Here is a 27,962-nt window from a genome sequence, read left to right on the forward strand (position 1 = left end):
TTCAACAGGTTCTCAGCTTCATGATGGTACATCTCTGTTGTGGCAAACTGGCAATGGATGTTCTTGACATTATCCTTGACAAATTCAAACAGTTGGTATGGCGTTACAATTTAATTGTCAATAGGACGTTGCAGACTTGCTCGTGCAGCAAGCCATTAACTGTCCCTCCAACGCCATCACATGGACCTTTGCCATGTGATGTGGCAAAAAAGTGCCACTCTGCAGGTATGTGAAAATCTGCCTCGTGGTGGCACAAATTTGTTGTGTTTTTAAGGTTCTTATATTGTGCAGCACAGCCATCAGAAAAAATATAGGATCTTCTTTGGACGTTCTGTCATTGATGAAGTGTCACTGAGGAACTGAATTAGGAGCTTCTAAAACAGATGTACAGCAATTGTATCATGAATGTTGCAGTCTGAAATAACAACAAAACAGATTTTTTTCCCCAGTTTCAACTGATCTTGGTAGTAGCATACAAATGGATGGATTGTGGCCTGCACTGGTTGTTCCAGTGAAATGATTGAATAGCATCTTGAATTACAAAACTATAGTTTTAAAAACGTTCCTGGTTCAAGGGAGTCAGTCAAGGATAATGTCAAGAACATCCATTACCAGTTTGCCACAACAGAGATGTACCATAATGAAGCTGAGAACCTGTTGAAAAGGTTTGAATCTGCAAGAACTATTCCAGGTACTCAAAAACTACACAGCTTCTGCCCATTGTCAATGGACACAGTGGAAGTTAGGCCATTTTCAGCATTCAGAGAAGGCAGAGTTGAAAGAGTGAGCTCAGTAAAGGAATGTGTTACATTTTCAAGCATCAAAGGGTATGTTGTAGCTGTATATGATGGCAACTGGTGGCTAGCATGTGCTGAGGAATGTATGCCGAGCACTGGAGAGGTGAAACTGAACTTCCTGCATCCTCATGGGCCATCTCCATCCTTCACTTTTCCCTTCAGACCAGATAGACTTGTCATGGATCATCAGGATGTGCTTCTGGTAGTGGAACCTGTAACTGCAACAGGACGTACTTATACATTATCTACAAAAGACACAGCTGTTGCTTCAAATGCACTGGTAGAGTACAAAATGAGAGTGTAGCCATTGATTATCTCTTTAAAGTACGGTAAAGGGAAGATGGCACAGGTACACAGAGAAGGAATGTTCAAACATTCACATATCATCATTTGGTGTGTATAAATGGACATCTGCCTTAGTTTCTGAAACCTGGGACCATGGACACTGACCATTTTTGTTTTGTTTTTGTTTTGTCATGTGATGCTACTATGGTATTACCATATTATTAGTAAGTGGTCTGTATGACGCCATATTTGTGAGTCAACTTCTCTCTGAAATGAATAACAAACCGAACACCAGCATTTTAGGTGCTGCTCATGACATTGCCGGCTACGTTTGGACAAGGAACTGGCCATTTTAAAATATAAGTTTTTTTTAGATATTCAATTTTTAATTTTTCAATTTATCATAATTCATATTCTGAGAGTAGTTGTATTCCAAGGTGATTGTGTAATATGTAGAGCCAGAAAAGAGCTTTCAAACAACACCACAGGCATCTTTTTGTGACTAACACTGACTGATATATTCAAGGCTGAATGTATAGTGTCCTACCCTCACATGTGAACCTTTCCTAGTCTGTTTCTTATGGTGTTATAATGTGGACAAAAGGTCCACGAGCGCCACTTACTGTACACGCGAGGTATTTTATTCTGCGCGCGCGCGTAGACACTGTCGCGCGCGCGATTTTGCTCTGCGCGCGCGCGCAAACGCTACCACGCGCGCGCAAACACCGTCTCACGCGCGAGAGGTGACATGAATTTCCTCACGCGCGCGAGCAGAAATATGAATATTTAAATTATCTCCTCCCACTGGTTAGCATAACAAATGAGGCGGAAGTTTGTTTAGTCCATAGTAGTCAAACACAGAGATCTCAGATCTCAATTGCTGATAGACTATCGTTGCTACGGTGACTGCAAACGACCACCTTTGAAACACAACTGAAACGCAACTCACGGCTGCGCTGACAAGGGCATTCACCTCTTTATTAGTAAACCCATTTTATTTTTTGGTGGATGAAAACATTGTGTCAATATGCTATGTCTATGTTCGCCTTATTCACCCGGAACGTTCTAAAGACGTTGAGGGGTACACTTCAGGGGTACATTCGGCAACGCACCAGCTGTCATGGCGCCTCACTGTTGTGTGCCCAAATGTTCGTCCTCAAAGAGAAAAAAAATCCTTCCTTGGACAGACTTTCCACCGTTTCCCCAAAGAGCAGGCACTTCGCCGTGAATGTATAAATCACATCAAGAGGGATCCTGGTCCATATTTCAAGGTAAGATGCAAAATTATGTTCAATCATACGCATCAGCTAGCACAAATAAGCTAGCTCGCCAAACTTGTCATGACTCACGTAGCCTAATGACGCGAATGCCTCGGTGAAATAAAAAAATATGAATGTGTAATTACACAACGCTACATTTATATGATATTTCCAGATCGCTATTTCAAGATTAGGCTTTTAATTGTGTGGTAAGCGATCCGATGGCCACTGATTTTGTGCTACCAGAACCAGTAGCAGCATAGGCCTACTTGTGCCAAAATCAAGTTGTTTTGCTAACGAACTAAAATGCATACCCTGGTATTTATGGTTACAGATCAACGCTGAGACCAAGGTTTGCTCTGAGCACTTTGAGAAGCAGTGTTTTGTAAAGACCGCCCGTGGTATCACAAAGCTTATAAAGGATGCTGTGCCAACTTCGCCTGGACTTCAGAGAGGCCAAAGAGGAGAATCATCATTCGCAGACCGAGGTTAGTTTGTTCAGTCAATATTCAACTGACATGTGTTTAGCAACCCTCTAATAATAATAATAATAATAAACTGAGAATAGTTCGCCATAGGAATAGCCTACATTTAAATTTAGACAAGACTGGAGAATTAATGTATGTGCTGGAGATAATTGCACCGTTCCGCGGTGTCTCATTCAAATGAATTGCAAACTAGCATGCTAGCTTTGGCTGTGGGGAGGGTTTTGAACAGGACTGGCCGCGCACGCCGACGCTGTCAGTGTGAAAGGCAGAGAAAAACACGCCGGCCGAAACTAAACTTTAGCATAAAGACCGCGTTCGTCCCGCGACCGTTCCGCCTTGGTATGTTTTGGCCCCAAGACCCCTTACATATCGCACGAAGCAAAGCGCTCAGGCCTGGGCAGGTTGCCGTGGCAACGCTTCGCACAGCCCTGGCTGGTAGAGCTGTGAAGGATTTTGAATGCCAGGCAGCCAGTAGGGTACAGGGTACAGTACAGGGCAAGCTCGCTTTTATGCTGTTATTGAGAATTTGATTGAATGAGCAGGCGTTGTAAACTATTCTATGCATCAAAAAGCCTTATGTTCTGCGCAGTGCTCCTCCCTCCGAGTCCAACGACTTTTTAATAACTCACTTTTCTAAAGTTTTAACTTGGATTTCTGTCACGTTTAAACGCCACCGCTCCTGGATCTCTCTCTATGCTGTGCCCTGCCTAGTATTTCTGAGTCCCCTGAAATAGGCTGTCTGCATTCTCTTTTTTAATGCACTGGGCCCTTTCTTTCAAATTAGTCAGTTCGTTTCAGATCTTGTCATTTCTGCTATAGGTGACTGCTCAAGATGTGGCTTCCTGTAGTTCAGAGATAGTTTTCAAAACTGCCTCAAGCTTATGTAGTAGTGTTAAGAATAAACAGGTGTGGAACATATGGCCTATATTTGAATAGTTGTGGGAATAACTGTGGGAACATGGAGCAGCAAGAATAAGCTGTGGGACCAATGGGCTGTGGGAACATAGAGCAGCTGACCCCCAACAGGGTCTTCATGGTTGTATGACCTGAATACATTTTCAAAGCGGAGCCACAGGATGCGGGCTTCTACTCTGTTCCACTATTAGACGCGCCTTTGTCCTGCACCTGGCCTCAGCGAGGTGGGATGTGCATACTCTTACTTTTATAAAAATGTTGTATATTGACCACTAATTCTGTGCATGCTGTCATCAGTGTTGGGAATAACGGCGTTTAAATAAACGGCGTTACTAACGCCGTTACTTTTTTCAGTAACGGATAATCTAACTAATTATTCTTACTGTCAGTATAACGCCGTTACAATTTCATACACTCCGTTACTTCACGTTATTATATGGTTGTGACGTCATCTGTCGAATGCTCCATTCATTTCAACGGGGCTCCCCAACGTTCGGACGTCTGTTATTTTTCGATAACGGACGGGTTGGTCTATAACAGACCGCTGTCAATGGCAACAAGACTTTTCACTGCTAAAGCGACTTTTCAACAAGACTCTAATCAGCTGCTGTGATAGACAGCACCCGTTGTCCTGGCTACCGCTGTCAATGGCAACAAGACGTTCACTGCTAAAGCCACTGGCTTGTATACAAGTCAGTGGCTAAAGCGAATGTTTCATATCACTCCGCAGGGGGTCCGGTCTTTTGTCACTCTAATCAGCTGCTGTGATAGACAACACCTGTTGTCCTGGCTAGCCTACCTAGCTGTTGCCAAGCGGTGTTCCACAACGGCACTGTTTTGTTTTGCGCAGCAACAATCTTAACATTAAATAGGTCTAAAGAAATGTCCCCGCATGTGTGAATCATTTAAGTATATCCATATAATAAGCGGGTTAACTTTCGGCGAGTCGGTCGCTTTGTGGAATAGCAGCACTTCAGAGAGAACAAGACCCCTCCGCTCCGCGTCGGGGTCTAAAGATTCTCTCTGTCGTGCTGCTATTCCACGGTAGCGACCTTCTCGCCGAACGTTAACCCTTACTTACTGTTTGGGTAGCCTATGCGTCGTCACCGTGCGTTCTATTACCAAAACCTCTCCATACGGCCATATCAGAGATATTCTCTCTACTCTCTCTGGTCATATGGCCACGTTCGCCGCTGCCATCCACCCAGTAGAAGTCAGAAAGAGGGACAGAATGAGTGTGTGTGTGTGTGTGCTGCTTGGTGAACAGTGTTCGTCTGATCCCAGGATTATTGCGTTTGCGTCCGGATAGGTGGCTACCCGTATCACCGGGGGCTGGAGGGAGCGCAAGCTAACAAAAACCAGAACCACTCTCACCCCTAATTCCTCCACCAATAGGACTACCTGTATGGACACTACGACTGCATTCGCCACTACCGCCGACTCACTTGAGATCGGATAAAGTCACCGAATGAGTTTCAATGTGTGTGTATGCTTAGAGAACATCCTTGCTTCGCATGTCGGCATCACTGCCTTTGGAAGTTTCGCCGCGGTAAACAAAGAGTGCTCGTCCGATCATTATCCTCCTCATGAGATAAAAACTGTCCTTCAGAGTCAGAATAGGCAAATAACATGCTCAGAACTTCATCATGATTCAACTTCTCACTAACCACGATGAAATAGCTCGCTGATAGTTCGCTGATAACAACACAAACTCTACTCGCACGCTTCGAGACAAAGACGCAAAGTGGCTACTTCCGCATTTTGTGGTCGCGTCTTTTACTGCTTCACGACTCTGTGAACTACAAAATGACGTAATCGTAGTCTTGTCAGAGACAGTTTAGATAGGCCTAGAAAATCTCTGGTCTTGTTTGAAAGGATAGCATTTAGTAATAATTAAAATGTAAATACTACATTTACTAGTAATTTAAAGGTGGATTTAACATGCACATTTTCAGTTGAATTTAAATAAGCCTATTAAAATGTGTTATTTTCTTTTATAAAATATATATATATATTTTGTCCATCCAGTGGCTTTGGTTTATTATGTTGCAATAAATTGTTGTTTGTATCGTTACCTGTCTTTACCGTCCTTCTCTATGTGGTTTATGAAACATGGTCGGGGGGGCGAGTAACGCAAAAGTTACTTTTACTGGTAACTAGTTACTTTGATACCGGAGTAACTCAGAAAGTAACTCAGTTACTTTTTTGGAGAAGTAACTAGTAACTAGTAACTAGTTACTTTTTCAAAGTAACTTGCCCAACACTGCCTGTCATACAGAGATGATGAACCATTCCTGAAGTTGGACGCCAGAATGCAGGAAGGTGCTGTTTAAGAGCCTAGGTAGGTATTTGCTCTCAAGACACTTGTCTGCCACAATTTAGGAAACACTGTCAAAGTGTGTGAATGACAAAGACCAGCTTACAATGATTTCTCTTCTCTTTTCTTTTGTTTCTGTGCTGTGTGGGACATGTTTGACATGTAAATAGACCACTAGGCTAGTTCAGTTGTTGGCGGTGGATTTATGTTGATTATAAATACAAGTCCTTTAGTAGGCTAGTAGGCTAACTAATTAATGCGAGCATGACCTACTGTGTCATGCTAAACAAGCAGGAAGCTGGGCATTCTTGGCGACTCTGAGAACTATAATACAGGCCAAGTCGTCATTGTTATAAGATGGTAATAACATCATCAAATATTTGCCCTGTTGAATGGATGTACGTTTTTGCGTCACATCCTGTTGATGCTAAAATTACGTGCACTGTTACATCAAGATTCATGAACTTGTCAGCAGTGCAGCCAGCCTTCTTTCTATGGCTGTAATGTAATCGTTTACAGCTCTCGAAATGAGCAGACAGCTCAGCTGCTTGGTGCATACTCTTACCAATCGGTCTATATTATTCCCTCTTGCATTATTTATTTTCAGGCGGTGGAAGAAGCACTTGCAGGTATGCTACCGACCAGGCTCCTCAACATCAATCCGAGACGGAAGATGAAACGGGATGAAGCAGTTAGATTGAGGTAAACATCTACACACCCCTGTTCAAATTCCAGGTTTTTGTTACGTAAAAAATGACAGAAAACAAACTTAAAGCTTTAAAAGGGAAGAATAGAAAATAAAACTTCTATTAACATTGTTGCATAAATATGCACACCCTTAAACTAATACCTTGTTGCAGCACCTTTGGCTTCTATCACCGCACTCAGTCTTTTGGGTAAGAGTCTATCAGCATGGCAAACATAGAAGTGACAATATTTGTACACGTATCTTTGCAAAAAGTACTCCAAATCTGACAGATTGCGAATGCATCTCATCTGCACAGTCCTCCTCAGATTGCCCAACAGATGTTCCGTGTCATACAGGACTGAACTCTCACACTCCCAGTCCAGGTCTCTGCGGTCTTCTGAAAAGGACAATCTCATCATCCCCCGAGCCAGACTCCGTACTGTTGGTGACAGAGCTTTTTGTGTTGCTGCCCCCACGCTCTGGAACAGTCTACCTCCCAACATACGCCAGGCCCCCACACTGGCTACGTTGAAATCACATCTATTCACAGAGGCATATGGACTTTAACTTCACTGGCCCATCCCCTCCCCCTTTATGCCACTACAATGGCCCCTGTGGAACTGTTCTAAATTCCAACCTCCATGACTTAAGCCCCAGTTACAACTGAAGAACGATAATCACATAGCATGATGCTGTCACCTTCATGCTTCACTTTATGCTTGGTGTTACCTTGGCAATGAGGTGTTGTTACCTTGTAATTATGTCCAAAATGTTAAACCTCGGTTTCACCTGACCATAATACATCTTCCCACATGCATTTGGGAGATTACAGAAGTATTTTTTGCAAAATGTACTCCACCGAGATTTAACTTTTTGGTCATAATTCGAAAGGGTATATTTGGCACAAAACATCACCCCAACAACACCATACTTTAAGTGAAGGGAGCCTTGTTGGGTGTTGGGTGATCTGAGGAGGACTGACTGTGGGAGATTGCACTCGCAATCTTTCTGATTTGGAGGGCTTTGCAAAGAGGGGTGAACGAATATTGCCATATTAATGTGTGCCATGCTGAGACTCTTACCCACAAAAGACTGTGCTGTAATGAAGGCCAAAGGTGCTGCAACTAAGTATTAATTTAAGGGCGTGTACATTTTTGCATTGCATTGCATTGATTAATAGTTTCGATTGAAGGAGGGAAAAGCTGTGAATTTATTTGTCTTTCTATTTTTTTTTACATCACAAAAACCTGACATTTGAAGAGGGGTGTGTAAACTTTTTGCAGCCACTGTACATGTAGAAATTATGTGTTCATATCTCTAACCCTCTTGGTTTAGCATGATAATGAAAAGAACTGTGAGCAAAAATGTGGCAAGCAGAAAACCAGAGTGGCTAGTGACTTGGGAAAACCCAACTGTGGCCGGAGAGCAAAACATTAATGTCAAACCCTTGTCTGTACCCAGACATGGGTTCCTACCAGGTGTACGGGTACCCAAACACAACCACATCGTATGCAAAGCGCAAGTCTGAATTAAATTTTCTACACACATGTACCTAAAAAGTGTACCACAGTCACCGTGTAGTTTGAATACTTTTACTTGAAGGAGAGGATTGTGCACACAGGTGCAGTACGAAGGTCAACTGTAGTTTTCACAGAGTGAGGAGTCTGCACACTTAGAATCGTTTTTGTTGCGTTTTATTTTTTCATGGCAGGATAACGTACCTCAACAGTCTTCTTCAGATTCTCTACAAACACAGTCTGAGTGGTGATTAGAACATGCCTGGCATCCAAGGGTGTGGCCAGTTTGTTAACCCTTTACACTCTACACTTTACAATTAGAATTATTGTACACTGTCTGGACAAGATGTAGAATACTACTGAGCGACAGTGATATGTCATGTTCTTAATACTGTTATATCCTGTCATTACAGACAAGGCGGCCGGAAACTTTGATGACCTCAATGACACTGGCTAGGTGAAGGACATCAACAAAATGGCATCAGGTCACCAGACATCAGCTCATAATCCACAACGTCATCAACCATTTTGCGCCAAAAATGAAGCCGTTCACATACCATGGCATCCTAAGCAGGTAATTTCATACCTCTCAGTAACCTCAGAATGTATTAACAGAATAAACAAAATCATCACTTCCCATAATTTCTACCACATGTTTCAATAGGCAGCACTACACTACTGTGCAACAGTGAGAGAGAGCGGGCAAGGACAAGTAAAGCGGACCTACACTACAGCAAGACTTTGACACTTCTCCACGTTAGAGGCAGCCATCACCCCCACCGTTGAGCAGCGGCTATGTGTAACCCCCAAAAGAGGAGATGATCCGACGATGTGTGTGTGGTGTGTGCGTGTGTGTGTGTGTGTGATGTATGATATTGTAACACTTCAGTCCTTCTTTTATACTATACAGTGTATACATATACATTTGTGGGTTTGTTTAAAAACCATTGCTGAGGTTAAGAAATGCATTATGACAAATACATCTGATTCAGGTGTACTGTCTTTTATTTGCCACAAATAAATCACATCCTGGAAACCTGTACGATGTGTGGATTTAAAGATCTGCCAGATCTTTGTGACGGCACAGGATTGCAGTGGAACCCAAACATAGCCTACGAACTCCCACGCCATCTCACCAACTGCCGATATGCAGTATGCCTGATTTTTCCTGTACAGCAAAGAAATGTAGAGATTGTGCCTTCATCAAGAATAGGTCATTTGGAATCACAACAATTATTCAATTTACTTTGTGCGTGTGGTGTTGCTATTGCTGTTATTATTATGTTACTAGTGACCCCTTTAGTTGAGTTCAATAGTCTACATGAAATCTCTGCACTTGTGTTACCACTATTGGGATTTGGCAATTGCTGCAACATGTAAAAAAGGTAGACAGATTAGGCCCCTGCAGATATGGCATGTGTAGATGGATTCACTAAATTCTTTAACCACTTAAATGGCTTGGGTCAGACAAGCTGGGCTGCACACTGACCTCTTCCATGTTGCCCATGTGGTTTCGTTGGCTGTGTGTGACAACCTCCGTACAAGGGCCGCCGATCAGCAACTGAAGGCAGATTTATTTATTTATTTTTGAAAATGTCTGCACCTTTTTTATTAAATGTATTGCATTGCACTGGTATCACATTGCATTAAATGTACTAGCCAAGTGACACAGAGAGCAGGTAAATACAGTGTATTGATCTGTACCATTTATGTCACTTCTTAAAGATTCAATTATTCAACTCTATATTCGAAGAGGCCGGTATTGCTCTACCATTTTCCACGAACCAGTCAACTTCCTGGGAGTAATTGCAGTACTTTGAGAAAGTGATCTTTCTAGCCTAATCATTCATTGTGCTTGTGTCAGTATTGTAGTGTCATTGTTTATTTACAGTGTGTCGACGCCATCTACTGGATACTCAGCGCACGGTTCATTTTCTATCCACTTCATCACTTCATTAAAGCACAGAGTGAGCTCTTTGATGCAATGTAGGCTAAATTCACCTAGAGCTCTAGTTGTGTATATCCAATGACTTATGTAGACCTCCTTGTGTATACCCGTTGTGGATCGCTGAATACATAGCCTACATTAAATCCATATTTCGGTCTCCGGTCTCAAGTCAACTGCGGCCGTCTTGTCACCAGCTATGGAGAACACGACAGTGGCAAAATGAATGATTGTTCCAACCGATTTCAATAAAGGTTCTCTGATCTGACCGCTTGAATTGACTATCCGGCTCCCTCTTTTATTGCAATGCTTACCAGCAAAAGTATCAAACACACTTGAATCCTTAGCCTACATTACAAATATCTGACTGGACCATCGTAGGAAACAGGTTTGTACCGGTAAGCTTATGTCTCTCAGTCATGCAGCACACGGAGCTGGATTTCAGTGAAACATTGCACTTACAACATGTTAACTTAAGGTCTCTGTAAACGTGCATTTTGGTCTTCTTTGCAAAACAACTTTGTCATCATGCCAAATGCCTAGCCTGCTAACTTTAAGCTCTTAAAACGCACTCGTCGTGAGCAAAATGAAGCTTGACAGGACACGAACCATAGCATATTTGATGAAATGTCTACTCACTTTATTCCTCATCTGCTGTCTGCGAATCTCAACAAGTTCGCCCATGAAATAAACAATTAAAAACAATGTTTTCATAAAAATGGGTAAGCAATAGAGGTATATGCAACCTTCAGTCATTCCACTCGTCAGTAAACGCCAGCTGCAGTTACCGTAGCAACGATATCAACAATTGCTCTTGAGATCTGTGTCTGATTATTTCAGACTAAACAAACTTCCGCCTCGTTGGTTATGCTAATCAGTGGGAGGAGATTATTTAAATATTCACATTTCTGCTCGCGCGCGTGAGGAAATTCATGTCACCTCTCGCGCGTGAGACGGTGTTTGCGCGCGCGTGGCAGCGTTTGCGCGCGCGCGCAGAGCAAAATCGCGCGCGCGAGAGTGTCTACACGCGCGCGCAGAATAAAATACCTCGCGTGGGCAGTAAGTGGCGCTCGTGGACCTTTTGTCCACATAATGACGCCATAGTTTCTCCCTTAATATTAGTGTCAGATTCAAACCAATGCAGTTCTGGGGTGCTACCTTGCTACTGAAAAGGCACACCAAGTATGATCGAAATCCGGGTCGGTCTGGTCCCAAAGTGTCTGATTTCACGTGAAATGACCCTTGAGTGAGATTTAAACCAAGTAAAGATACCTTTTTCCGTACTTCTTCCACCTTTGACCACCACCACTACCACCAATTTTAAGTATTCTTTTTCCCTTAATTTTCACAGGGGCCCATCTTGAACTACTGAAAAGAAATGATAAACAACATAAACACTGTACTATGCTCCCAAACAAAGTTTAATGTCACAACGTTTCAGATGCTCAGTCTTTCCTCAACCTCCACTTTGATTAAGGACTGAGCGTCCAAAACGTTTGTGCCATTAAACTTTGTTTAAGGTGCTGTTTCCAAGTAGCAGGATATTTTTTTAGTAGGGTATTTTTTTCTCCTGTTAGGTGTAAACGCAACATGTGGATAAAAATAAATCCTCCATTGTAACAAATGCGTTTCAGCCCCCTAAACAGGATATTTTTTTCTCCTGCTTTTTGTACCTGGATTTTAAATATCTGCGACGTGGAAAAACCAATGCAAAACCAATACAACCAGGAGAAAAAAATATCCACATATAAAAATATCCAGCTACGTGTAAACGGTACCTTAGAGCATAAAACTGTGTTGCGGAGGACCTTTATCATATCCTTACAGTTATTTTATCTTCTGTTTGGTCCAACACCTGTGCTACTAATGTGTGCGCAAGAGCAGTGTTTCCCAACCTTTTTTGTCTCGTGTACCCCCTAAGCCTTTTCATTGTGCCATGAGTACCCCCTAACTCGTGTTTTACATCCCTTTTTCTATTGCAGTGTGACTATGCGCCATGCATTTGTTAAAATTTCATTTTTCCAAGTACCCCCTGCAGTGTGCTCGCATACCCCTAGTGGTACACGTACCCCTGGTTGGGAACCACTGCGCTACAGCATGACACGGGAGTGGATTTTCATTCCCGTCCCATCCCTGTCCCAGAAAAAAAATCCCATCCCGTCTCATCCCGGACTGGAGTAGAAGAAACAAATCTCATCCCGTCCACTCCTGAAAATAATGTTTCCCAATCTTGCCCACTCCCACTCAAAATCAATCCCACTCCCATTTCGTCAAAAAAATAGGCTTTTTTAATGAATAAATAAGCGAGCATTCCCGCTCCCTTTCATTTGAATTCCCGCTTCTGCCCGCTCCCTTTCATCTTTAATTTTGACTCCCATCCCGCGGGAATCCCGCAGGACCCGCGGGACCCACAGGAATTCCCGAAAAATGTCATCCTCTAGTGTGCGCCTCTGACTTTTCACATCTAACTACCACAGGGATCAGTGGTCAGGGATACAAATGTTCTGAAATGTTCCTTTTATGCTTGCCATGGCAATGTGTCACAAATATAACACTAGGGCAGATTTTGGGTTTCTGGTTTCACTGTTCAGGTTTCTGTTCCCATAGGATCAACCTGATTATTGTAATCTTTTTAACAATTAAGCAAGGGAACACACAACTATTGAAAATAAGTCAGCACAAATTTCATTCAAAAATAAAGCGCTACTTGAACTTACATGGGCAAAATGGTTTTCTCCTCTCTTCACAGATTCTGCCATATGAACACCTGGTGAGGCCCTCTGTTACAGACACACCATCATACCCAGGATTCTGTGGTGGCTTTCCTGCATTGGGGAACATGTCAAATGTGATCAGGGTTGCGTTTCCCAAAAACCCTTAAGTAGTACTTAAGCCTAAGTAGTACTTAAAGGGGTATGCCAGTATTTTGGGGGTTAATACCGTTAAAATCGTTGGCCAGGGTTTATAAAGGTGGTAAAGTGTCTTATTTTTCATGTTAAGTGTTGTCTTGCTTTAAGACAAGTTAAAAGAGGTAATATGTCGCTAAGCTAGTGAAAGTAAATGGATCCGTGTAGCATGCTACAATGCTACACGGATCCCTTGACTTTCACTAGCTTAGCAACATATTACCTCTTTTAACTTGTCTTAAAACAAGACAACGCTTAACATGAAAAGTAAGACACTTTACCACCTTTATAAACCCCAGCCAACGATTTTAACTGTATTAAGCCCCAAAATAGTGGCATCCCCCTCTAAGTATGAGGGGCCGCCTAGGCAATATACCACATCACTAAAAGTGTATGCATACAATCATGTTATAGGTCTACATACAATATTTTTTCTCGCACATACAAATAAAATGGTTGCGCCAAGTGCATGTGCGAGGTAAAATAGTGTATGTATAAACTTTTAGTGATGATGTGAGACCTATTTCTGATATATTGCCTAGGCGGCCCCTCATACTTAAACTACTTGGGTTTAAATACTACTTAAGAGTTTTTGGGAAACGCAGCCCAAGTCAGGCTGCTACAAAATAACACATTTATGTCCAATATAAATCCTCATACTTTTACCACATTTGTACAGCCAAATCCTTGACTGTGTCCTGCGTACATCCCTCACAATGTAGTCCTACCACAGGTTTTGCCTCGGTCTACTGATAGTCAGCTTTATCATGGTCAACACATATGACTGACTGACATATTGTTGACTACCTTGTGAGGAAAGAAACAACCTTTTTTGTACGAACCTTTCAAATAGTCTTATGAGTGCTATATTTTGAATGAAATTAGTACTACATTGACTAACACTGCAGTATTTTATTCATAAAGGATAAAATATTGACAGCTGGACAGACCTGTTTCAAAAGGTAAAAACTCCCGCCATTTGGGCTACCTCTGCCTCCTCATCAGTCTAGGCCAAAGAGGGTTGAGACAAGAGGGCTTACTCACGTCATAACAGCGTAGTAGGAAATGATGGCGAGGGGAGTACGGAAATGTTATTCACTGTGGAACAGGTCATAGGACAGCGTGAATGTCTGTCAGCTGTCCTTAATTACCCCCAGCAATTACTGCTGACCAACAGCTGCCGTTACTTGGCCACAAATTATCCATCATGGTGTCGCCCCCACTGACCATGTGCAAGGGAGTACGAAAATGGCATCCATCGCACCCACTGACCAATGACCATGCGCAAGGGAGTTAATTTTCCATCCACTCGTGTCCTCAGGCAACGCCCCCGTACTACACCGTGGCCAATGCATTCCCCGCCAAGAGATTGTTCTTTCTCTTGAGTTTCTTTGGTCTAGGCCTACCACAACTCAGCAGATTTGTAAAATCACCTGTTGCACTAGAAGCCGAGATGTCAGTCCCTGAGGCAAACCCTGGCATTCCTTCCAAAGATTCGAGAAGAAGGGGAAAAAAACTTTTTAACTGACTAATCATGCCTAGCCTTTACTACATTCCGTGTAAGTCCAAGATGAAGCTAAGTTTGTGTTTGCTAAAATGAAGCTGGCTGTCAATGTTTTCAAAAACGCTACATCACTGTCGCCCACATGTGGTAAGTTCTGGAAGGAGCCAGCACTGTCGTGGTTACGTCAGGAGTCACCGGCGCGAGCCTGGAGAGGCGGCTACCCCACTCGGCTCCAGATAGCAGGCAGGGTGAGTGGCTTCCCTTCCCTCTGACATAAATACAAGGCTGTTGGCAGCTGATCGTACAGTCATCATCATCCAGGGTTAGCTGAGAATTCCAACCCCTCTGTGTTCCTTCCCATGACCAGATTCAACGCCTGAACCGGAGACATAACACTACGCTACGTCTTGAATTGGGTTTTCAGTGGTAAGCGATTGTGTTCTTCTACGGAACTGTTTGAATTTTGTAAGAATTGTAAAATAGTAGTTTCCTGTTCGCTGTTTTCTTTAGCGATTGCATCAGCGCAGTGCTAACTGTGCTAGTGCCTTTTCAGAGTCAACAATACGCCTATCTGTAAAATTCACGCGCTGTGAAAGTAATCGATCGCTTGCTATGGCAAGATTCAAAGATTTTTGCTAACTATTTGGCAGCGTAGTTCTGGTTCATGTTGTTCATTCTAGCTTTCTAAGTTGATTTGTCATTAGCATTGCTGGTTTGCTAAAGTCCACAGTTAGCTACTAGCTAGCTGGTGAGCTAACCGAGACACCGGAGACACTTGGCAGTCCTTGTTTATACGTGTTGTTACATTGTTCCAGAATGTGATACAAATGCCACAATGTTATTGTAACAGGTCGTAAATACATTGTATCGAATCGCAGCGTAAATGTAACATTGTTGACAGCGTAGGAAGGCGTAGTAGGTGACTTGACATGAGTTTGTTTACTGTGAGCATGAATCAGCAGCACTGGCAGTACTAAAGGTAACTCTGGAGCTTGTAGTGTATTTGTATTAGGCCGAGTTGATTGTAGTTGTTACATAACAGCCATGTGTGTAACAGAAAAGAGGATAATCTGAACTCATCCTTTTACTCAATGGCATCGTAAACGCATTTAGCCGTCTCTCTCTCTCCCGACCGTAGGCCTATATTGACTCTGAATGCAATGTCTCGTGGTGGATAACGCCACAGCTTGAAGGGTTGATCATGGACAGAAAATGCACCAATTGAAGGCTATCGAATGTTACACGACACAGCAAAAGCAGGTTGTCAACCAGGATGGTCACGGCTGTCAGTTACTGAATGTGTTGTGTGTCTGTGTCTGTGTCTGCGCAGAGTGAATCGGGGACTCTTCATCGCAGTGCCATGGAGTTCCCAGACCTGGGAGAGCATTGTTCTGAGAAGTCCTGTAAACGGTTAGGTAAGTCATCAACAGAGCTACAACAACAGAGCTAACTGTCTGGTTACAGTTTGAAAGAGTCGAAGATAAACTTGTTTGCCATACAACTATAGTTGCCCAAATAATGTTGCTAAATGTTGCTAAATACTAACCCAATAACATACTATCACCTGACTATAGAATCCAAAGTTCATATCTTTTATGACTGAGCTAAATAGGCACTTGCTAATAAAGCAAGTAGGCCTATGATTCTGTTTTGCAATCTTGACAATGACGGTTGTATTTGACACGACAGTTGTATTAGTCGGTGTACACCGGTGTTTTCACAAAGTGGAGCTGCCTTGTTAGCCAATGCCCTTGTTTACTACAGTACCTCAAAGCAACTTCAGATGGATGACGACATGTGTTGTGTATAACTACTGTTACGATGAAGTGATTTGATGCACAAGAACATGCGTTATGTAGCTGTGTGTATATCCTTATTAGGGTTAGGTTTGTATAGTATAACAGATTGTGGTATGTGTTTCCATTTTGTCATATATTAACATAACATCTTTCCAGTGCCACCATGTGAATGTTAAATAATGCAAGCATATTTTTTTTGCTTTGTTTTTGTTTAAACGCTTTAGATTTTCTGCCAATGAGATGTGATGCATGTGAAGAAATCTTCTGCAAAGACCACATCACTTATGCCAATCATAAGTGTAATTCATCCTACAAGAAGGTTTGTGCCGTGCTCCAACAAAACAATGCCTTATTTGCCACAAACCAAAACTAAGCCTGATAACAAGTGATGGGAAATGAGCTAGAGACTTGTAAGGAGCCAAAGCCTTCATCTAGTTCACACCAGTTAGGTAAACAAGCACATAGCCCAGTTGCAGATGCAGGCACACATTTTAATCCTTGAACTCGGGCACACAGTTGTAATTAATTTTGCGAGGTAGAATACCAGAAAAGTTTCATAAATGTCCTGTAGGGTATTCTACAACAGGGTTGATGAACCTGGTTAAGTTAACCTACAAAAAGAGGTAAATCTGCTTTTAGATGGCCTGCAGTGGAAAAAATGAGGACATTGAACTATTAGCTCTTTTAACACTATCTCCAAGTTAACTTAACCTGTTTTTCTGCTGAACCAGCTTCTTGGAATACCTCCCTGTAGGACAGTGTTTCTCAAACTTTTTCAGATCGAGGACCACTTTGTCCCCTCAAATATCTTCAAGGACCACCTGTCAAATTAATTGACAGTTGACATGTGCTAATTTGACACTGCTGATTTGCATACAGACCACTTACTTTTTTCACATTACAAGCCTGTCTTATTGTGTAAGACTTCAGCTATGTTTAGCTTTGTAATAATGATACAAAAAGAGCATACAGCTAGCTTGTCTTGGAAAAGTAGAAATCCACTCGCGGACCACCTGAGCTCTGTCGCGGACCACACTTTGAGAATCACTGCTGTAGGACATGCATATGAAGCCAGTGGTCTGTGTGCTCCCTACAGGATGTGCAGGTTCCAGTGTGCCCCCTATGCAACACGCCAATCCCCATCAAGAGGGGGGAGATGCCCGACATCAAGGTGGGAGAGCACATAGACCGCGACTGCAAGTCGGACCCAGCGCAGAGGAAGCGCAAGGTACAGCCCTTCTCAACTTGCCCATCAAGGCTGCTACAGGAAGTGAAGTTGGCATGTAAGGCTTGCCAACCTACACATTGTCTGATTACACATTGTCAAACAGCTGATACATTGTCAAACAAAACTAAATTGTTTTTGATATTTCGTATTTAGTTACTTGTATTACTATTACATATACAGTTGAGGACTATTTTATTAGTCCCCCTCCTGAAATTGGACATCTCTCTTGATTTCTCAGTGAGGATGACCATTATTAACAGTTCCACAGGAGGGTTGCTTTTACAATTGTCCTCAACTGTATATTTATACATTTTTAATTTCATCAGTGTGCAATCAACTAGGTCAAGATCACCATCTTTAGAGGTCTGTTCTCTGCTTGATTTAGTGGGAAACTGGTGTGTTTTTCCACACTTATGAAATGGTAACTCACTGCCATTTGTTTTACTTTTCTTGGCAGATCTTCACGAATAAATGTTCGAAAGGAGGCTGTAAGCAGAAGGAGATGATCCGGGTGACGTGTGACGATTGCCACCAGAACTACTGTCTGAAGCACAGGCACCCGCTCGACCACGACTGCAAAGCGGATGGCAAATCGGTCTCCAAATCGGGGTGAGTGGGGTTACAGCTACTAAAGCCAGGTTCGCATTACATCAGATCAGCTCCCAACACCTCGCCAGCCTCTCAGGGGTTCAAATTACTTGCACCTCACGTTTTTGTGACATTCGTACAACCGACTGACGTGAGGCTGAAATCGTACACGGCACACGACCTGGCACAGATAATCTGAGCCTCAGATCACACAATGATGTCATGATTGGTTACATTTGCCCCCAGAAGGGATGGAGACTGATTTCAGGCAATATGGAAGCGAATAAGAGCGAGACAAAAGGAGAAATGGTCTCAGTCAGCTCGGCAAGGAGGCCAACAGTGGAACTCATTGAGTGCGTTGCAATATGCGACCTTGCTTCCTCCACTTACGATTGTGTCCTCGTCCCGCCTCCTGGCCCCTCCTCCGTGGAGAAAACGATTAAGTTTCCCAGCTGTCACCCTAGCCACAACAACTTTTGAGGGACTGTTTTTCATTCACCATCCCAATTGCAAATGAGAAAAAAAACTCTACAATTGAGCTTTTGCAAGATATTGAAATATCATGCTGTTGTCTGTGATGTCAACATGACATATTACTTCCTGGTACGAGGAGACAAGCAAGTGGAGGAGGCAAGGTCGCATATTGCAACGCACTCATTGTATCCTACCATGGCAACAGCAACCAAAGGACAGGACATCTTGCTCTGAGTTTCCACCAGAGCAGAATTAAACACAACCGTACAGAAGCAGGAAATGCCTAGCCTGAGATATCCCATGCTGCTTTTTACACTTGTTCCGATCTCATTTGTGAATTAGGTCTGGTGGTAACTAGGGAAGGAAATGCCCTCATTTACTCACAATAACGGCACTACTAATGTTTATGACGGGGGTGATGGTATTCAGGGGCCATGATCTATTTCATGCTTGGTGGTGGTTGTGACAAAATGTCTGTAGCTCTACACCCAGATGACATGGCAGAAAAATGTTGTCCGTGCTGGAATGTAGTCACATTAGAGTTTAAGATTTCATAACTCTAATGTGACTACATTCTAGCACTGACAACATTTTTCTGCCATGTCATGGGATATCTCAGGCTAGGCATTTCCTGCTTCTGTACGGTGACTCGAGATGAAGCATGGCTTTGAAAAAAGTACAGCTTAACTGATAATCATTGTAACATTCTGCACGCTAGCTTGGCACTACAGGTGTTGGTCAAGTTTATAAAATATTGTTAAAGAAACATAGTGTGATAGATGTTCAGCTGTCTGATTGCAAATCTGCCCTTTTAATTATCAGTTAAGCTGTACTTTTTTCAAAGCCATGCTTCATCTCGAGTCACCCTAATGGTGGGAACTGGGAAGTCCCATTGACTCATTCTAAACGGCAAGAGATCCCTCCACTCCTCCAAAGAAAGGGCGGTTTTAGGCCATTGAGGGCAGCAAAGGCAATAGTTTCAGTAGACTACAGTCTTTCTCCCTGTAACAAAGTAGTGTCTTTCTCCCTGTTTGATCCACTGCTTAAATGATCTTGGAAACATTAGGCCATCTTCACACCAAGGCGGTGAAGTGTCGCGGGACAGAAGCAATTTTTACCGGCGGTGGCGAAAACACATGGACACAGATCTGTCCTTCCACACCAACCGGCGGTAGTCGGTGTCAGCGGCGCGGGAACTGGCTCCGCTCCGCGCTGCATTTGGAAAATAGAACTCAAGCGGATTTTGGGCGGCAGTGACAGGCAGTGTCCCATTCAAATGAATGGCAAAGTAGCACACTAGCTTTGGTTGTGGGGAGGGTTTGAACAGCACTGGCCGCGCACGCCAACGCTGTCGGTGTGAAAGGCAGAGTAGAACACACCGGCCGAAACTAAGCAGAAAGACCTCAATCGTCTCGCTTACGTTCCACGACACCTTGGTGTGAATGCGGCCTTATTTTAACTAGTGCAGAGCCCTTTGGGCCTATTTGCCCGTGTTGTGTTTTGTAGCCTACTGTTCTAAAAAAGAAAAAGAAAAAAAGAAACTGTACCACTGCAAAGTCACCTTCCAAATTTGACATCATTTGGTGCCGCGCTGTGGCAGTTTTGCATTCCACAGAGATGCAGACAGAGTTATTAGATGGATGATTACAAAACTATGTAGATGACGTTGCTAATATTTATGATTAGTAGTTAAATGTTGTTTTTTATTCTGTGGACAGGCATGCTGCTCTGATGAGATCCCAGGCCTCCTCCAGTGGCAGTGCTGCCACTTCCTCCAGCAGAGGGAGCTCTCGCCCCGTCTCCAACGGAGTGCCAGGCAATTCCAGAGCACAAAACAAGTGAGCAGCACCTTTCATTGGCAACTTTGCAACTGGCAAATCATTTTGCTTTTGATGTTGATTGTTTCCTTAATCTTTGTGAGAGAACTGACTGGGAACATGTGGTTCTCTTCCCAGTGCACAAGGTTCATACACCTTACCCTCTCCCGTCAATCCACCTCCAGCACAGAATGTTATACCCCCTTCAGCCTCTTTCCAAGCTGGGCTGGTAAGTGGTCACCAGCGGTGTCTGTCTTTTTTTAAACACTACATTTGGAGGTTTTGTGGATGTGCTCAAAACCAACCTAAGATTTATTGAAATTTCAGAGAGACCTAATTCTGACTCTGTGGAATGCCATAGCTTTTCTGAATAACTGAAGGTAGAATATCGTAATTGAAAAATAGCTTGTTTGTGATATTCAGATGGTGTGATTACTTAATTTAGTTGATTTGTATATTTGGCTAAACAACTAAATTAAGTAAACATGACAGTCAATAAGCTCCTATGTTGTGGTATTTCTTTTCCCATGACTGTGTATCTCTGATGCATGTCTTTGGTCTCGTCTCGTCTCCTCTCCTCTCCTCTCTTGCCAGACGGAGGAGCAGGCCCTGCAGAGGGCACTCGAGATGTCTCTGGCCGAGTCGGCACGCAGTAGCCCAGCTGCTCTCAGGTACCTCATCTCTCTCACACACACCCACACGCACCCATAGCCCTCCTGCTCCCCCTCTTCTACTTCCCCTCTCATCCCCTCACATACCTCCTCCTGTGCCTCTTCTGTCTCTGGAAGTATTTTCAAGTACCAGTATATGGGGGAAAACTTTCACTGGCGGCATTTGCATATGGTCTTGGTTTATTGCTGGCACTCCCTCTCCCTCTGCAGTCAGACTATATAATAACACCAAGTCCCTGCGGTAGCCATGACGATGGTGGTGATGGTGATGGTGATGGTGATGATGGTGGTGGTGGTGGTGGTGATGATGGTGGTGGTGGTGGTGGTGGTGGTAGTGATGGTCTTTTTAACTTATTGACTTACTTATTTATTATTGTTCTACCCCCCCCCCCCCCCCACACACACACACACACACTCCTCCTTTTTATGAAGCTGCTAATGCACTTTTTACAAAAGCACTTTCACTTTTACTAATGTACTTGTTGTTTACAGAGATATTTCTATTTTTCTTTAACATCCCTATTTTTATCTATCTTATATATATACTTTTTAACCTCCTGGTCCTGTATTGTATGTATGCTGTCTACTGTTTTTTGCACAATCTGTATGTTACTGCTGCAACAAATGAATTTCCCCATGGTGGGATAATAAAGGGCATACTATACTATACTATACTTGTACACCACCTGTTATCAGACCTCTCTCTGGCTTGTCTGGCTGATGGAGAACCATTAGGTTGCTGATTCCCACACCTAGTTCAAAACCGACTGCAGTGTCCACTATCCACCCAAAATTGCAGTATCTTTTTGCTGGAAAAAGATTGTCGATGTGAACCGTGGTTTCTTTTTTTTTTTTTGGGTAGCGGAGAATCAGCCTCTGTTGAGTTCTCATGGGCTTGCATGGTGTTTTGCAAGTACTGCTGTTGTGGGATCTGGCCGGTTGACCTGTCTCAAAATGGCTTGTGTTTGGCAATCTTTTTTTTCCAACCACCACTGCTCTATCTGACTTGCTAAGCCTGACCCTGTTGTTATAGCGAGTGTGTGGGATTCTTTTAAAAAAAAGTAGGTTGAAGGCTCGTTGGCTTTATCTGATTTCTCTTTTCCCTTTGTAGATAGTTATCTGTATTAGGGAGAGCGCAGTCAGAGTGAGTGTACACTTTTTGACAGTGAGTCATTTCCTGTGCATGATTATTCCCCTGAGACAAAGAAGGTGGCGCTAACAAGAAGCGACACTCAATACAACGCCCCATTGCAACACTCTGCCCCATGATTTTCGGCCGCGGCCGCCATTCTGGAATGATTATCGGACAAATTACATTGGAATGCATTGGGTATGTGTACAGGATTTCTACATAATACGGTAAAACTACATCGATATAACTATCGGAAATTCTTCAGTTATGAATGCTTACACCATCTCGTGTTTTTTTTCAACACAATCAGTGCAGAACTTGAGTATCTATAACGCTAAAGTTGCCAAAGTAGCTAGCCATATTGTGCTAACTTTAGCATTTGATCCGCGGTCTTTCCTATTGCCAAAGAACGTTGCTATGGCTACTGGTCATAACACAGTGGCGTACGTGATTCCAGAATGGCGGATTTGACTCAAAACTGACTCAAAACGCCCTCAATTGACTTTCCCATAAGATACCTGAGTGTCGCTTCTTGTTAGATCCACTTTCTTTGCCTGAGACGAGCACTTCCTCTCTGCCAGACGTCACCATAACCAGCTCCTCTGGATGCCCCTGTTGTGTGTGTTTGTGTGTGTGTGAGTGTGTGCGTGTGTGTGTGTGTGTGCGCGCGCTAGTTGTTTTGCATTGTTTTAATTGTGTTTCTGGGTGTGTAGTAACTGAGACCTTGTTGCATAGTTTTAATAGTGGGTGTGTGTATTGGGAGTCACATACTTGTAACTCGTGTAGTCATTCCTTAATAACACTTATCAAATGAAACTTTTCATATTTTAAATATTCCTGTTGAAAGAAAAATGTTCCCCCTCACTCACCTTCTATTCTGTCACTTGTCCTGGTTCTATTTTACACAGCTGTAGTTCTTTATATATTGGCCAAAAATACAAGCGGATTCCAAAAAAGTTGGGACACTTTGTATTTTGTGAATAAAATCAAAATGCTGGCATTTTCAAAACATCTAATATGTTAATAAGGTAGAGCATTATGTACAGACAACGTATCAGTTGTTAAAGTCGAGCAGAATTATTGTTTTGAGGTAATTATGTGATCATTTAAAATTTGATCCATGCAACAAATCTCAAAAAAGTTGGGACAGGGCCAAAACATGTTATAATAGTTGGATAATTCTAAAAATTACACAAGGAAGAATATTTTTAAAAGAACTATATTGACTGCCAACATGAATGCACAAATAAAATACCATCACATAGAGGGTGAGGCACTCAGCAGCGAAGATTTTGAGGGACTAATTACTTATCTATTACACAGAAAGATTGAATTATCAAAATTGCAGGTATATAAGGCCTATTTCCGTAATATAGAGTTCTGTGTAATCATTGCACGAGTTATGAGATCATGACATACTCGTGATAAATAAGCAAACTATGACACTCCAACAATGACAGCTCTCGAAAAAATGACCATAAACACAACACTTGATTAATGCACATGATGCAGACATTAAACTGTGTTGTGTGCGGAAAGGCTCATTCTATGGACCTAGTAGACATGTGAAACTGTCCTCTGATTACAGAATGGAAAATATTGAATCCTTTTTGAAAATTATGGAGTCATGCACCCTCCAGGTTATATAGAAAATGAATGCTTCAACTTCATTTAGTGGTCAGTCTGAAAGACAGCATATATGATGGTAAAGGGGTGCAGAGGTGACTTGGTTAGGGTCTTCTTACTCATGTAGAGCATTAAAATGAATGTTGAATGATACATACAGACTTTAAACAGCAAGCATAGCTACCAAGGCATTATATTTTGGAGCACCGCCTTTAGATATTGCCCCATAATGGCGGCAAATGTCAATCTCTACTATGTTCCAACAGTGTGGTTCCATCATAAGAGTAAACAGGCCACAAAATTGTTTTCTTGCAGTCAGGATATGCCACATAATAAGCATAGCAAAAAGGTAAACAAGTTGAAGAACACACCTATCAGTTGAGCTGCTGAAATCATGTCTCGCATATCAAAATATCTATTTTTTGAATAAAATTATGCCAACAGTGAAAGTATTTAACTGTTCAGTCTCATCCCTTGTGTTGTGTTTAGTCTTATCCAATATAAAAAGCATTTTATTGGCCCTGTCCCAACTTTTTTGGGATTTGTTGCAAGGGTGAAATTTTAAATGATCACATAATTACCTCAAAACAATAATTCTGCTCGACTTTAACAACTGATATGTTGTCTGTACATAATGCTCTACCTTATTAACATATTAGATGTTTTGAAAATGCCAGCATTTTGATTTTATTCACATAATACAAAGTGTCCCAACTTTTTTGGAATCCGCTTTGTATGTCTTTGTATGTAGAAACATTGTGCTTGGACAAACTATATCCTGACCCATTTTATATGCAAGTGTTCTAATGTTGTAGTATTGGAGCAGGTGTTTTGGCGCTCTCCCCACCATTAGTCCTCATGTTTAACAATGTTAGACCACAGTCAGTCCTCATGATTAAGGCCCTCAATCCACTTGCTGCATGATATGCGTGCGCGGGCACGTTGTATACTGCAAACAGACAAGTGCGTTTAGCTGCAATATCGTCAAAATCGCTGTGGGCGATTGTAAAAAAAGACTCCACAGTTCAATATAAGTATTTCCGGTGAAAATGACGATGGCGGCAACTTTTTAAGAACGTCAAATTGAGCTTGTCCGAAATTACAAACATTTGTACGATCATGCTTCCACATTGCACTTTGATAGACGAGCCTGCAAATGTAGGAGCAGCTGCAGCAGCAGCAGCAGCAGTAGTAGTATGTCATCTCCGCTTCGTCCAGTGAGTCCATCCTTTGGTTTTCCTTACAGCCCGTTTCCAGTTTCCGAGTCGCTCACTGCCCCCTGGATTAGGGATGTAAATAAAATCGAAAAGTATCGATGTATCGGAAGTATCGGCCAGTGATTTAATCGAATCGCATCGTATCGTGGGGCATTCTTAAAATTCTATACCAGATCTTTCTTTAACCCATTGATGCCTGATGTTGCGTTGCGCAACATTGGCCCTGGCGCCTGGAGCTGCATTACGCAACATTCAGCCTCATGCGATTTGAGACAACTTTATTAAAAATCTTTGTTTGTTTAAGATGAATGAACACATTCTTATGAAAGATGATGGTCCTAGCGTTTAAATGCAACTCATTGCACGTTTTTATGTGCTTCAGAGGCTGAGATATTAAGGTCTTTATAGGCTGAGGGCAGCTTTTCTTAAAAAGGGCTCAGGCATTCAGCACCCTTTTTTTGCAGGTGTCTCGGGCATCAATAAGTTAACACTGTGTGTGTCTGTGTGTGTGTTAGTCCGCAGGAGCAGGAGGATCTGGCGTTGGCCCAGGCCCTGGCTGCCAGCGAGGAGGAGTACCAGCGGCAGCAGCAGCGGCGACAACAGGTAGCACGCCCCGCCCCTCGCACCCGCACCCGCAACCGCCCTCGCACGCTTAGCAGAAACTAGCGGCTGCTCTCAGTAGCATGCTAACAGGAGCCCCAATAGGTACACCACCTCCAATACGCTACCTCTCCATTTTCTCTGGCTTCTTTTGGACTTTCTGGATATTATTTGTTATGTTCTGTTTTTCACTTCACTTGACTTGCTTTCTTTTTCTTTTCTTTTTTGTTATCTACTGGCGAACCTGCATATTGCTATGATTCTGTGGCAAGCGTGCCAGCCTAAACTACTGCTGTCACATGGACTAGATTAAGCACATCCTACTTTGTCGATACCGCTGTTATGGACACTAGATTCTATGCTGTGCTGTGTGCATTCTATGCTGTGCTGTGTGCTGTTCCTTGTTTTCTTGTTTCTAAAACACTCCTGTCAATTGACATTCAGTCTGGCCACCTTCAGTACCATCACCTGCTTCTCAGTTTAGCTGCTTTTCTGAGAGGTGTTAGTCCCAGGTTTAGAGTTAAAACACTGCCACAAACGTTTTTCAACCAAGTCCAAATTGGCTCATCATTATGAACACCCAAGGCAAGATGGGCAGATCAGCTGCTCAATAGAGGTACCTGTGATGAAATAAAAAATGCACTCTGAACCCCAGGGTTGACAACACTGCTTCTCATCCTCACATACATGGTCTTCAAACTCCTGACTGATGCATCTTCTGTCTTGTCTGCATTACAGGCGAGAGATTCCAAACAGTCCAGCTGCAGCATGTCCTAACACAAGAGCACAAAGTACACCGAGATGTACCGACACACACACCGATCTGTAAAGACGGACAGATGAATCCTTATCGACCAGATATGGACCAGGACCGACAGTTGTACCCAGAGACTCATGTATAGAACGGTCTGGCCTGGTCCAATCCAATCTGCCTTGCACACACAGGCAGCTCCAGTGTGGTTCTGTCTCTCAGAACCTTCCTGGTCCAGCCTGTAAACCAGCTCTGAAAAGCTTGATCTTCTAGTCTTCTTATAGTCTTGGGCTTCCTACGACTCTGTACCTGACACAGACATCTGGGCTGCTCACAGACTTCCAACAACAATCGCTGCGTTTCTACTTTTTCTTCTTGCTTAAAAATGTACATATTTTATATAAAGAACAACGGTAATCAATAACATAGTTCTTTTCTTGAATAAATTATTTTAATGATGTTGAGTTTTGGTGTGTGTGTGTGTGATTTTCAGTTTTATTTTCATTCAGTTCCTTTTTTCTTTTCTTTTTTGCTGTATTTATTGCCGCAAGTAAGAAAATTGTGCTTTTTAGCCACTTAATTGAGGATGCATAATGGGAAATTGAATTTGTGACAACAGTAAATGTGAACTGCATTCGTTTCCTGTGCTCGTTATCATGTTGTCTTAAATGCTTATCAGTGTCATTGATGGAATTTATATAGGACTTCCTTATTAAGCTATGCTATTATGGTGCATTCCAACTAGGCTGTTTCTCACCTAGGGTGCGTTCCAATATGCGACCTTGCGTCCTCCACTTGTTTGTGGCCTTGTACTAGGAAGTAATATATCATGATGACATCACTGACAACAGCATTATATTTCAATATCTCGCAAAAGCTCAATTGTAATTTCATTTTCTCATTTGCAATTGGGATGGTGAATGAAGAATAGCCCCCAAAAAATTGTTTTGGCTTGGCTGACAGCAGGGACACTTTATTGTTTTCTCCACGGAGGAGGGGCCAGGAGGCGGGGTGAGGCCACAAGCGCAAGTGGAGGACGCAAGGTTGCATATTGGAATGCACCCCCAGTAGCTGAAATTTAGTGGAACGGCTGTGGCAGAAGAATGTTCAAAACCCAAGCTGAGGCCACATCGAAGTACGCCAACTCCCTAATATTAAAAATCATGACGTCAACACAACAATGGGAGTGCACAATGATGTGAATATTTCATCTCACAAATTTGTTCTGTGGACAAGTGGAGTTGACTTGGATTGGTTAATGGTTGCAAAACAGCTCATTAACATTGCCAGCATTAAGTTGTGTTGACATTGTCTATTTCAATGACATGCTGCGAAATGAAAAGCGTCCGGAGAAGTTTACATCTTTGTTTAAATAGCTTTTACATCTTTGAGGTGGGCAGGTATTCTTGGCCCTCCATATTTTAGTTTGTTCCATCTG

General features: G+C 42.6%; 1 protein-coding gene and 3 long non-coding RNA genes across 9 annotated transcripts in view; 2 read left to right on the forward strand and 2 right to left on the reverse strand.

The window, feature by feature from the left end:
• LOC134436416 (uncharacterized) overlaps nt 1–14,740 on the reverse strand; it is a 74,480-nt gene extending 59,740 nt beyond the window's left edge. The window contains exons 1-2 of one of the 2 annotated variants that reach the window (XR_010032201.1): nt 14,551–14,740; nt 12,929–13,036 (exon numbers count right to left, since the gene is read on the reverse strand). This is a non-coding gene — a long non-coding RNA (uncharacterized LOC134436416). Of the gene's footprint in view, nt 1–12,928; nt 13,037–14,067; nt 14,380–14,550 lie in introns of those variants that run through there. The other variant, XR_010032202.1, reaches the window with a different exon arrangement.
• Nucleotides 1,820–9,740, forward strand: LOC134436323 (uncharacterized). Of its 3 annotated transcripts, XR_010032190.1 has the most exons (7): nt 1,820–2,353; nt 2,676–2,829; nt 6,023–6,085; nt 6,669–6,763; nt 8,461–8,541; nt 8,680–8,840; nt 8,931–9,149. It is a non-coding gene; the product is annotated as an uncharacterized LOC134436323 (long non-coding RNA). The 3 variants fall into 3 exon arrangements; XR_010032188.1 differs by lacking the exon at nt 8,461–8,541 and having other exon boundaries at nt 8,931–9,740; XR_010032189.1 differs by having other exon boundaries at nt 8,461–8,840.
• Nucleotides 9,251–11,094, reverse strand: LOC134436334 (uncharacterized). Its single transcript, XR_010032191.1, has 3 exons — nt 10,851–11,094; nt 9,756–9,827; nt 9,251–9,434 (listed from the first exon to the last, which is right to left on the reverse strand). It is a non-coding gene; the product is annotated as an uncharacterized LOC134436334 (long non-coding RNA).
• Nucleotides 14,741–14,768: 28 nt separating the features above from the next.
• Nucleotides 14,769–27,178, forward strand: zfand2a (zinc finger, AN1-type domain 2A). Of its 3 annotated transcripts, XM_063185593.1 has the most exons (11): nt 14,769–14,869; nt 14,989–15,047; nt 15,952–16,036; nt 16,645–16,739; nt 17,517–17,648; nt 18,106–18,257; nt 20,429–20,548; nt 20,666–20,756; nt 21,122–21,198; nt 25,689–25,878; nt 26,512–27,178. In XM_063185593.1, exons 3-10 carry the CDS (start codon nt 15,982–15,984, stop codon nt 25,837–25,839), a joined length of 873 nt encoding a protein of 290 aa, XP_063041663.1. In that variant the 5' UTR covers nt 14,769–14,869; nt 14,989–15,047; nt 15,952–15,981; the 3' UTR covers nt 25,840–25,878; nt 26,512–27,178. The 3 variants fall into 3 exon arrangements, with proteins under 3 accessions (XP_063041663.1, XP_063041657.1, XP_063041671.1); XM_063185587.1 differs by lacking the exon at nt 14,769–14,869 and having other exon boundaries at nt 14,877–15,047; XM_063185601.1 differs by lacking the exon at nt 14,769–14,869 and having other exon boundaries at nt 14,879–15,047; nt 25,689–25,776; nt 26,512–26,988.
• The last annotated feature ends 784 nt before the right edge of the window (nt 27,179–27,962 follow it).

The sequence above is a fragment of the Engraulis encrasicolus genome, chromosome 2, assembly GCF_034702125.1.
Source record: "Engraulis encrasicolus isolate BLACKSEA-1 chromosome 2, IST_EnEncr_1.0, whole genome shotgun sequence".
In the NCBI taxonomy this organism is placed as follows: domain Eukaryota; kingdom Metazoa; phylum Chordata; class Actinopteri; order Clupeiformes; family Engraulidae; genus Engraulis; species Engraulis encrasicolus.

Bases quoted from the DNA above. Each gene is read 5' to 3' on its own strand.
- zfand2a (XM_063185593.1), top strand. From the start codon at position 15,982: ATGGAGTTCCCAGACCTGGGAGAGCATTGTTCTGAGAAGTCCTGTAAA. The intron at 16,740-17,516 runs GTTTGTGCCGTG...TGCTCCCTACAG, and splicing joins GTAATTCATCCTACAAGAAG to GATGTGCAGGTTCCAGTGTG. The intron at 18,258-20,428 runs GTGAGTGGGGTT...TTCTGTGGACAG, and splicing joins AAATCGGTCTCCAAATCGGG to GCATGCTGCTCTGATGAGAT.